The sequence below is a fragment of the Nannobrachium achirus genome, assembly GCF_963921795.1.
Source record: "Nannobrachium achirus genome assembly, chromosome: 19".
NCBI classification, from domain to species: domain Eukaryota; kingdom Metazoa; phylum Chordata; class Actinopteri; order Myctophiformes; family Myctophidae; genus Nannobrachium; species Nannobrachium achirus.
In genome coordinates this window covers 35,438,152-35,450,350 of record NC_137826.1, presented here as the reverse complement: position 1 = coordinate 35,450,350, position 12,199 = coordinate 35,438,152, and the positions used below count along the sequence as shown (strand labels likewise).

Here is a 12,199-nt window from a genome sequence, read left to right as displayed (position 1 = left end):
ACAATTGTTTCTTTCTTTCTCTTTCGTCCAGGGAGACATCATTGCCCAGATGTTTTTTTGAGAAATATATCTGCTCATACGTTCATAATGAATTGAACCAAAGATAAATCTCTATTTCACATAAAAACATACTGGCCAATAAAGTAGAGTAAAATGCTACTACACTGTGTGTAAGAAAATAAAAATAAATAAACATCACATTTAGAAATTTTCCTGCATGATCTATCCTCACCAAATAATTCTCAGAGAAAACCTGCGTACACCTCCTGCAGAGCATGGAGAGACGTACAACACCTTCTCACTTCAGGTTTCCTTTACATAAATACTGATCTTTGCGTAGGTTTGTGCTCTGCATATTTTTGATGTGTACACACCCTTCATACATATGGCCCCTGAACTCATTGCAGACTATTTGAGATGTAAAAATGGAAGCTCATGGCAGCAGGCTCAACAGGTAAGAGAAGGACAAGGCGGCATAGGAGCCAGAAAATTGGCCACTGGAGTACTAAGTATTAATATTTGTGTGTGTGTGTGTGTGTGTGTGTGTGTGTGTGTGTACAGTATGAGCGCGCACGTCATGTGATGGGGCTCAGAGGCTGCATGTGAGGGAGGAAATGAGCGTCCTTCAGCCATTGTCGGGGTCAGACCGCGACCCGTTTCTGTGAGTCTTGGCTGTCCGATGGGTACGCTGTGTAGAGCTGAGGGACGGGGTCGGGATGTGTGGGCGGGTCAGAGGCGGACTGATGAGGAACGGCGCGACGCCGGCAGCACGACGCCGACGCGTGGCGAGAGGCCAGGGGGTAGAGCGGCAGCGGAGGAGGGGCAGGGTGAGCGGCGAGATCAGCTGTCGTGGTGGAGGAGTCTGAGGAGGCAGAGGGGCCGAGGGGAACGGGAAGGGGGTGCTCATTTGCCATTTGACTCTCCGGAGGGCCAGAGGGCAGAGGAGCAGGAAGAGATGAGGATGATGATGATGATGATGAGGGAGAGGAGGGCGAGCAGTCCTGCCTGTCCGTTTTGACCGAGTCCTGGGGGGGCGAGGGCTCGCTGGAGAATGGAGGGGAGAGCGAGGAGGACGAGGTCTCTCCTGGTCCGTCCTCTCTTCTCCCCTCCCCGTCACCTCCTGCCTCCGTCCCGCGGTCCAGAGCAGGCCCATTCTCTTGTCCGCCGCTACCCGCAGCGGCTTCTGCTTGCCCCGCCTCCACCGGGCTCTGGTTGGCCACGGGGGAGTCCTGGGTGGAACCGGCGGCGGGCGGCGATTGGCCCTTGAGCTGCGCGTGGCAGAGGGGGCAGGTCTCCTGGACGTAGAGCCATTTCTTCAGACAGCCAGCGTGGAAGAAATGACTGCAGGGGGTGATGACCGCGTTCTTCATGTCCTGGAGGAAACACACACGCACACGCACACACACACACACACACACATTTATAAAGCACTTTAGAATTGCTAAGGAATTCCCTTGATTTCGTCAAAATCAACTAAAATATATTTGTATATCTCCCAATTGCTCAATGGGATTTCCAGGCCCTCATTTGGGGTCTGCCTCATGGTTCGAACTGCCATTGGTCCGAACAGGTTAAAATTCACCAGGTTAGCGTTCACCAGCGTTAGTTTTACTGAGGTTCGGGTTAAGGTATAGTTTTACTGAGGTTAGGTTGACTACCCCCCCAACCCAGTATAGAGGCAGTATAGAGACCAGGATTACTGCATGTTTTTTGTGAGGGTACCTACTCTAAGGGACACGGGGAGAACATGCAAACTCCACACAGAAAGGCCCTTTAACCAACCCCACCTAGGTAGGAACACGGCCCCCAGCACCCCCAGTGTCTGTGTGGCGACAGCGCTACCGACTGCGCCACCGTACCAGTGTTGATTTTGTCGACTAAAACTATGACGAAAAATGTTTGTCGACTTTTACTGAAGAAAACTAAATAAAAAGTACGCTGTGATGACTAAAACTAAGACTAAATATATTGACAATTTCGTCAACAAAATAAAAAGTAGACTAAAATGTTGGGGAGGGACTGGTGGAGAAGAGAGTCATTTTATGTTTGGTTGCTCTCCGGTGTTGCGTGCTGAAAATAGAAAATCTACAAGCTCACAACGCGTCGCAGCGCAACGCGTTGTGAGCTTGTAGAACGGCTATTTCCAGCACGCAACCAAGTGTAAAATCAGTCATTACGATGCCATCAAGGCCTGCCAAAATACATTTTAGTCGACTAAATCAACTGTAGATTTAGATGCCTGAAATCTCATGATATTTAGTCGACTAAAATTAGACTAAAACTAAAACTTTTAAGGTGACTAAATTATGACTAAAACTAAGTGACATTTTATTCAAAAGACTATGACTAAAACTAAATCAAAATATGCTGTCAAAAACAACACTGCACCGTACCCCCGGCGCATGAAAGCTTTTCAAATGGGGGATCCCGACCACGTCCTTGACAAGACAGTGTTTGAGAACCACTGCACACATGCGCGCGCACGTTTCCTCATACCTGGTAACATATGGCACAGATGTCGTTGTAGCTCTCCAGCTGGCTCTCGCTGGCCGTGGGCAGACTCTTGATCTTGTAGACGGCGTCTCGGCGCAGCAGGAAGCTCTGCCAACCCAGCTGGGCACGTAGCCACACGTTGTAGTAGGAGTGGACCAGGATGATGGTGCTGCCCATCACGCTCCACTCGCCAAACACCGTCTCTGACACGCCGTAGCACACCACGCACACTGCCACCTGGTGGGCAGGGGAGGAGCGGTTAAGTTTTTTATTTTTTATTTCGTTTTGACTTTGTTTTCCATTTCAGTTCAGTTTCTATTACATTTTTAAAGCAGGTTTGCTAGTTTAGCCTTAGTTTTTAGAAAATGCTTAGTTTTAGGTTGGGTTTAATTAATTTATCAATTTATTTTTTAAACTCAGACATCTGTATTCAACAGCTCATAACTAGACGTCGAAATGACTCACTTTTACTAATACAATTACTGCAGTAGTTAATAATCTAAATGCAAGTAAATAAATAAGTGAGTTACACCAGCTTATTGCATTCTCACTAGGCCTTAGATGTGGCTGCATGCTTGAGGCTAGCTGTGCGGGGGCCATTGTGAATAGGATCACAGGAAACCGAGCATTGAGCTCAGCTGACTGCTGCGTGAGTGACTGTCATTCCCAATGTTGTGGCCCGTTCAACCAGTGACCAGCCGATCACTGACTATTAAACTACTGTGTGTCCCTCACCAGGAACTCCAGGAGGCGGTAGGTGCCATTGACACAGTAGATGACCTCGTCCATGTTCTCGACTGGAGCCTTGCGGAACTCCTCCACCATGAAGAGAATGTAGATGAGCAGGGTACCCAGGACCTGCAGCAAGCAGAGTTGTTTTGTTGCGGGATAAAGAGGTCAGTGATGGAAAAAGTACTCTAGTAATTTTTTACTTGCGTAAAAGTATCAATACTGCAATGTAGAAAAAATACTCTGTTTGGGCACAGTCACAACGGAAAAATATTCTACCCATGAGAGTAGATTCCGCCAATGCATTACAATGTGAATGGCGTGGATTTATGGTCTTGCGCAGCTTTCTGCGTGCCGCGCAGACCTTGCGTTTATGCTGGAGCAGATAAATTCTCCAGATAGATGCTGGTTTTCCCCCTCTGTCCAATCGGGTGAGTCGGTGCTGGATATGGGGAGGGTCCTGGAAGCGAGTGACAGGTGCGTCACAGGCTTTGGGACAAAATGCGCTCTCTGTGTTTTTAGTCAGCCGCTCACAAAAAGAGTTTATCAGCTGGCAGCCATACTTTGGTGTGACCGTGCCCTTACAAGTAAAAGTCTGGAATTCAACTTGAGTAAAAGTACAAAAGCATTGTTATCAAAATGTACTTAAAGTACCAAAAGTAGAAAGTACTTATTATGCAGAATGTCCCATTACACAAGTTATCGAATGTATAAAATGTATAAATATCTCACAATGTGTCACATCGCAACGCATTGTGAGTTTGTAGATCGTCTATTTTCAAAGCTCACAATCCGTCGCAACGCATTGTGCAGTAGTAGATTGTCTATTTTCAAAAGGCCAAAATGTATATAGGGCTGAAGTGGTGTATGTTTTGTAATGATAATCAAAATGGTAGTGTAGTGGAGTAGAAGTCGAATATTTGCGATGTAGTGGGGTAGACGTATAAGTGCTGAAACTGGAAATACTTAAGTCAAATAAAGAATACATCAAAATACACAACTTGAGTAAATGTACTTGGTTACTTTCCACTGTGTGTGTGTGTGTGTGTGTGTGTGTGTGTGTGTGTGTGTGTGTGTGTGTGTGCGCGCGCGTGTGCGTGCTTACCTGCAGTGAGGTAAGGATGGAGGAGGAGATAATGATTAGGAGCCAGAAGTCCATGTGGAAGAACTGACAGATCATGTAGGCCATGTAGGCTGGGAAGACCAGCAGGAACAGACACAGAGACACGGCACGGAAGTGCTTCCACAGACTCCTGGAAGACCAGAGCAAGAGCGAGTGAGAGACAGAAAGCCACACGGACAGAGAGGATAGAAATAAGCAAAGAGGGACAGGGAACGTGGCAAGATGAAGAGACATTTTGAGGTATAATCTGTGATTTGAGTGCCACATTCAATCCAATATTCTCTACAGACTTCGTAAATACTGTTCTAATTATTAATATTTTCTTTGAGGATTCTGTCAATCCTTCACCATGCCTGCCTGCCTGCTTACTTAGTATTTACTACTTATTTACTTACTACTATACTACATTTACCACTTAATTACTTACTACTACATTTAGACAAGCCTCATAGAAACCATGCACTTATTCCTCCAAAAATAAAACAAAAGCTTTTCTGATTCATGCAAGCTTGGACATGTTCCGCCAACTCTCGTGAGAGAGGTTGAAGACTCTAAGAGCCAGACGGTACGACCGACGACGTGGTTCCAACAAAAAATCATTTAAAATGTGAAATTAAACAGAAACAAAATAATGCGTTTTCTTTCTCTCCATCGTCGTACTTGTCTCGGGAGGCACCCAGGGCCAGGACGATGGGGTCGGCGATCTCCAGCATGGACTGCAAGATGGACGCCACCACGATGAAGAGGATGATGGACAGGAGGAAGGCTCGATGGATCACCTGCAGCTCGATGAGGCCAGTCTGGACGGCCAGGATCAGCAGGGTGATGCCCTCGGTCATACCCCTGGACACACACACACACACACACCACACCAATATGTTACATAAGAATTATATTTTGAAGTAGGGGTGGGCGATATGGTGATAATTATCATTGAGACGATACAATGTCTCCACGATACAATGTCTCCACGATATGCCTTTTTAGACATATCGTATAGTTCTCTGACAGTATACAAATGAAACCAAATGGACCCTTATGGGTTTCATTTGTATACTGTCAGAGTTACATACTTGTAAAGTTCAATTTAGACCTCCCAAAAGGAACCCAGAGAGTCTAGTTTTTGTCAAGTAACTTGAAAAATAACCATCAAAACCAACGTGAAAAGGAATCGTGATAAAATCACGTATCGTGATACAGCTTGGGAAAATATCGTGATATTGCATTTTTCCGTATCGCCCACCCCTATTTTGAAGACACACATAGACTGCAGAAATACCCCGGGACGTTTCAAAATGCCCCTGAAATCAGAGGGAGGGGGAGACTAAATAAACTGCCAATCAATTCTGCTTTTAAAATTATTCAACATTTATTAGTCAAGACATTTGTTAGCTAATACTTTCGTTACACTTGGTTTTCTGGTAGAACCCCTGATAAAAAAATAATTACATTTCCTCATAGAAAATTAATTAAATCAACAACATTTTTATGTTCCAATTATTTTATAATAAGTGCTCCACCCTTGAATGATTAAGCTTGGTGGTGCATTTCTTATATTATCAAACAACCTCTAGAGAGTAATCAACTAATGTTTATGTAACCACCTACTCAACTATTAACGTACTATTTACAAATTAATTTAACTTTGCCTGAGATAGAATTGAAAAAATATATTATCTCACTAAATCCCTTAACTGTTTCTCACAATTACAACAGTATCCATGAGGTGGTGCCGTTTCTAGGTTGTATGTCTTCTAAACAAAGCCAAGACTAATGTCAATTGCAGACTGAAGGTTGAATTTCTTCTCAGGGTTTTCTTTCTTTTTGTTGTGGATACTGAGAGACTCCACTTTAAGCCCTTTGTATCCCTTAGTTGTCCAGTGTTCCACATAATGAGAACATTTACCCTATTTTGATTGGCTTTAGTTGTCAAAAGTCAAACCACTGCAAGACAGAAGCTTTTCTAAAATCTGGCTTTTATTCAATGGCTGTGAAGAAAGCCAGGAAAGGCTGTCATCACAGGGCTGTGTTTGATGCCAATCAAACTGTGAACATGTAGGTCAAGTGCAGGTTAATCTGTCACCCTGTCACCGGTGCCTACGCGATGCCTTATTGCAGAAAACTGCAAGTCACCAGGAAGTGACAAGCTATACAGAAGATTTAGGAGGATAAACTACCAAACTACCAAAGAAAAGAAAATGCAGCAGCTACACCAAAGACTTTTTGGTGAGGTTTGCCAGTGTTATTGCAATTTCACACAGGGGGGGAACACAATGTGAAGGGACACGGTACATGTGAGTATAAGAAACCCTACTTTAATTACTTGGGGAAAGTTGCATTCAAATAAAATATATTTTTTTAAGTCCTAAACGTCTAAGCGTGCTACTGAATCAACCGGAGGATAATACATAGAGGTATGAGCTAAGGGCCAAAGGAGAAATATTAAACGTTATCAAATCAATCTTTGTGTCCGAGTTGTTTCTGAGGTCATTCCTCGCTCACTCTGTCTATATGTAGGTCAGTGACGATCACGTGAGCTAATGTTTACATTGGAAGAAATGCCACCATGATGTTCTCGTGATGACAGAGTAGAAGTTCTCATTAAAGAGGAATCCCTCACCAGAGGCCGTCCAGTTTGGGAGTCCTCCTCATAGAACTAGTCCAGCAAGGTTGCGTCCTAAAGCAACTACCTCAGTAGTGAGCTATAGCTAATAACTTACTTTGTGATTGCTGTGTGCCATGTTGATGTACAAAAATACAAGCTGTGCCAACACGTTTTCCTGTTATTTTTGTCGAAGCGGTTATGCAAATAAACGTTTACAGCAAAACAATTACGGTAGTAATGTAATCCCAACCGAACCAAAGTCAACAAAAAACACAAGCTGGTGTTAACGTGTTTTAAGCAGCCGTCTAATAATGGCTGCCATATACTATAACAGAATAAAAAAGGAAGCCAAGCTTGTCCAACCATGAGAAAATAAATAGAAACCTACAGATAGACTACAGAATTATCTGTAGTCTATCTATATGGCCCTAGATACGAAGGACTGTCATATCCTTGATATAACTTTTTTTTGTGCACACACTGCACTACTCAAAATGCCCAATGCGTGCACACACACACACACACACACACACACACACACACACACACACACACACACACACACACACACACACACACACACACACACACACACACACACACACACACACACACACACACACACACACACACACACACACGTTGCCACATGCACTCGCTCGGGAGAGCACACACTTACACAGACCTGTGCATGGTGTTGTCGTTTATGAAGGCCCTGTAGCCCTGCAGGTAGAACTTGCAGAGGGTGAGAACTCCCAGAGCCACGAAGGACACAGTGAACACCAGACCCAGCAAGGAGTACGGAGTGCTACAGCACTCTGCAATACTGAGATATACAGGAGAGAAGAGACCACAGGAGATAGAGGAGGGGAGAGGAGAGACAAGAAGAGAGAGATGGAAAGTTAAACCAAATGTATACTTTGTCGCACAATGTTGTTGCTTGGTGAAATCAAAGTGATTCGCCTGCAAATCTGTGATTTTCTGTGAGCAACGCCATCCTGCACTATGCATAAAAACATAAAAGTAGAATCTAGTTTGGAAGAAGGATCGGACTTTAACCCATTAAGACCTGAGGACCAATTTTATAAATGTATTCTAAATCCTAACAGTTTTCTGAAAGACCCATGTTGCTACATCAGTGGTTCTCAAACTTTTTAAAATCAAGGACCCCCAGAATTATATTTATTTGTCCACGGACCCCCATCTCTAAATACTGTATGTGGGGGCGGCAATGACTCAGGGGTAGAGAAACCGTCATTAGAACACGGAGGGTTCCTGAAGGGTTCCCAGTTCGATCCCGGGCTCCCCCAGAGTTAGTGTCGAAGAGTCCTTGAGCAAGACTCTGAACCCCTAGTTGCTCCTGGTGAGCAGGTTGGTGCCTTGCATGGTTTCCTCCGCCATCGGTGTATGAATGTCTGTGTGAATGGGTGAATGTAATGCACAATCTCTGTGAAGCGCCTTGGATAAAGGCGCTATATAAATTTAGCATTTAGCATTTACCATTTATGTTGTTCCCCCAGAGGCAAAGATTTGAGTTACCAAATGTTCTCTTTAAAAATATATAAATATATACATTCAAAGATTTGCACAAATTGGCATGACTTTTCAAAAATACCAGATCTACAAGCTCATACACAGCGCGTCACTCGGTGTATATCTGCTATTTTTGAACAGATAAAGTATTTAAAACATGGATAAAGTGGTTAAAATCATAAGTGACATTCCAGGTCTAAATGGGTTTTAATTTGCTCAGGAATAGCTCCTGGGCTAAACGCTGAAGCAGCGGCGCCTACCTGGTGAGGAAGAGGAACAGGAGCCTCTCCCTGGACGTGGGCTGGTCTCTGGTGCTGAAGTAGGAGTAGATCTGCAGGGCGAACAGCAGCAGCCAGAAGCACATGAAGAGCACTGGCAGCACCAGCTGGTTCCACAGGGACATGCCCAGAGCCAGCAGCCCGTACACCTCTACCACCTGGGGGGGGGGGGGGGGGGGGGGGGGGAGGAGAGAGAGAGAGAGAGAGAGAGAGAGAGAGAGAGAGAGAGAGAGAGACAGAGCAATTACCTTTTACCCATTTAGGCCTAGGATTATTGACCGCTTTAACAATTGAAAAATGGCAGATATACAAGCTCACAGCGCGGCACCGAGTGCCGCACTGCGAGCTTGTAGATCTGCTATTTTTGAAAAATCATGATATTTCTTTGCAGGTCTTTGAATATATCTATTTAAAAGCGAACATTTGTAACTCAAATATTTGCTTCTGGGTGGTCCCTGGAACAACATATTTTGAGATAGGGGTCCGCGGCCAAATAACTGTAATTTTGGGGGTCCTTGACATGAAAAGGTTTGAGAACAACATGATTTAGGAGAAGGATTTAGAAGTCGGGTCAAAGATATTCAAAGACTTGCACACATTTTCACGATTTTTCAAAAATAGCAGATCTACAAGCTCGCAGCGCGGCACCGAGTGCCGCGCTGCGAGCTTGTATATCTGCTATTTTTCAATAGTTAAAGCATAAAATAATGGTTAAAGTGGTTAAAATCTAACGCGACTCCGGCGCGTTCCAGGTATTTGAGAGTTAAACACTTTCAAAAAAACTATAAACTGTAGAAACACTGACTGTACATACAGAGCAATTACCTTTGTAAATAACTGCTATTTGTGCACAACCTTTCCTATGTGGACACATAGGCCAGCTTTCCTGACCGCAAATGCACAATTCTTGTGGTTGTGTGAGTTAGATTTGCCTTGGTTGCAATGGGGGCGGCAGTGGCTCAGGGGTAGAGAAACCGTTATTAGAACACGGAGGGTTCCCAGCTCGATCCCGGGCTCCCAGCTCGATCCCGGGCTCCCCCAGAGTTGGTGTCGAAGAGTCCTTGAGCAAGACTCAGCAGGTTGGTGCCATGCATGGTTTCCTCTGCCATCGGTGTATGTGTGTGTGTGTGTGTGTGTGTGTGTGTGTGTGTGTGTGTGTGTGTGTGTGTGTGTGTGTGTGTGTGTGCGTGCGTGCGTGCGTGCGTGCGTGCGTGTGTGGGTGAATGTATTGCACAATATCTGTAAAGCGCCTCTGAGAACACATAATTTCTATTCCCTTCAATTGTAAATGCATTATTTAGTTTTGATTGTATTTCTCCACTGTTGCATTGGCAATGTTAATGTATGTTTTCCCTTGCCAATAAAGCCCTTTGAATTGAATTGAGAGAGACGAAGACAGACAGGCAGGCCGAACCGACCGAGACAGACAGAGAGAAAGACTCTTTAAAGTGTTGAAATTTTAATGATCCCTGAAAGGATCTTTACTACAGCAGTAACTGGATATAGTAGGTTGAATGAAGACGCAGGATTCGGCAGCAGCAGATGTCTCCACAAACTGTAGCGTTTGGAAACAAATCCAGAACCCGTGAAATACGTTTTCACGGCACACTGTAGTTCTTGTAGTGGAAAAGTGCCACGAGGCTGCATCTGTTACCTGAGCCAGCTCCCTGTATGCCGTCTTGGCCAGGTTGTATGGCACCAGCAGGTTGGAGGCCAAGAAGTAGATGACCTCCAGGCCGGTGAAGATCATGGAGAACCTGTTGATGAACACGATGGTCTCCAGGGGAACCAGGCACAGCCGCGCCACCAGGGGGAGCAGGTGAGCCGAGAACAGCCAGATCCTCTTGGTCTGCATCACACACGAACACAGCGTGCACACCACCAGCTGACCTGGAGGGGATGCGGCACACCCACCCACGCACGCAAGCACAGAATGCAACACACAGAAAGTCAGACTTGGTTACACACACAAATATGCAAACACCAAACCATGCACTTATAGAGCAAAACAACCATAAACAAACAACACACACACACACACACACACACACACACACACACACACACACACACACACACACACACACACACACACACACACACACACACACACACACACACACACACACACACACACACACACACACACACACACACACACACGTAAAGACAAACGCACACAAAGTGTAATGCCATGATTGATATTTGGCGTATCCTCAGTTTGTAAAAGTTTTTTAAGAGTTGGGATTGGAGTCACTAAAGGATACTTGCCAGAATCTGTCCCAAAACTTGCACCGATCATTAGCACATATCAGCTAACCAAGAGCTCCGCTAATGAGACCAGTATCTCCATGTAAAAGGGTCTGGCTTTCTCCTCCCTTTGTCTCGGGTGTTGCGTATCCTCCCCCAGGCCCAGTAAGCTGGTTGTTTATAGCTTTCACTGGGCAAAGGAACACAATGGTCCCCAGGACTTTTTTGTGTTGAACTTTTTCGTTTTTAATGTCTTACTGCACCATGTGCTGTTTATACATCTCTGACTAATACAGTATTCAATCAATTCAATTTAATTTAATCTAACCTTTATTTGTCAAATATTTGAGTCAACTCCATCAACAGTGCATATTTAAAACAAAAGCAGTGAAACGTGCACTACAACCTGACCTGTAGATAGAACAAGAGACTCCCTGCCCTAAACCATGGTTGGTAAGCCGAAACCCCAGCTCCTCAGACACAGCTAAGATAGCTCAGCTCAAACGGTTTCCATTTCAAAAATTCCCCCAGACCCCGGGACTCTGCACAGGATTTTATTATCATTTTCTTTCTATGAATTTGGAGAAGCCATATTATTTTTACCCCATCAATTAATTCCTGTTGTACCCTACTGGCTTGGCCAGACTATATACTAATGCAGCTAACAAACTGCAGTATATATCCCCTCCTTGTTTTAACATGGGTGGATTGTCTAGCAGCGCTAGGCTACTACTGGCTCACCTGCCAGTGAGGAGCCCTGGCCGGAAGTACAGTATTAGTAACGTCTCTGTTCTCTACTCCCCCATTCAACATTCCCCGCTGACAGGTGCTGTCCCAGCCCCTAGGAGCATGTGCAGTGACAGATCACCCTCTCCGCCCCGGCTTCCATCCCGGCCAGCTCTGTATGATTTTATGGTGTGTTTTTAATAATGTGGACCTACTCCCTTCACTTCAACCCAGCTGACCGCAGCCCACTAGGGCCAGGGAGCAATTTAGGGGTTCAGAGTCTTAGCTCAGGGACACACATCGACACATTGCTGGCCTGGCCTGGAATCGTACCCGGGGCAACCAGGGGCTCAGGCTCCCTAGGCGGGCTCTCTAACTACTCAGCTATGGCCGTCCCCTGCCCCCTTTTAGGGGCAGTTTATCAACTCCAACAGAAACATCATGCATCTTTTTCCACCACAA

At 45.1% G+C, this 12,199-nt stretch overlaps 1 protein-coding gene across 1 annotated transcript in view; it reads right to left on the bottom strand.

Annotated features, from left to right (window-relative positions):
* Positions 1-526: 526 nt before the first annotated feature.
* Positions 527-12,199, bottom strand: part of LOC308304027 (RING finger protein 145-like) — a 31,054-nt gene continuing 19,381 nt past the window's right edge. The window contains exons 5-12 of the mRNA XM_080748585.1: positions 10,416-10,651; positions 8,744-8,919; positions 7,636-7,776; positions 5,006-5,188; positions 4,328-4,475; positions 3,229-3,351; positions 2,497-2,730; positions 527-1,373 (exon numbers count right to left, since the gene is read on the bottom strand). Coding sequence (XP_080604711.1) covers positions 642-1,373; positions 2,497-2,730; positions 3,229-3,351; positions 4,328-4,475; positions 5,006-5,188; positions 7,636-7,776; positions 8,744-8,919; positions 10,416-10,651 — 1,973 coding nt within the window. The 3' untranslated portion in view covers positions 527-641. The remainder of the gene's footprint in view (positions 1,374-2,496; positions 2,731-3,228; positions 3,352-4,327; positions 4,476-5,005; positions 5,189-7,635; positions 7,777-8,743; positions 8,920-10,415; positions 10,652-12,199) is intronic.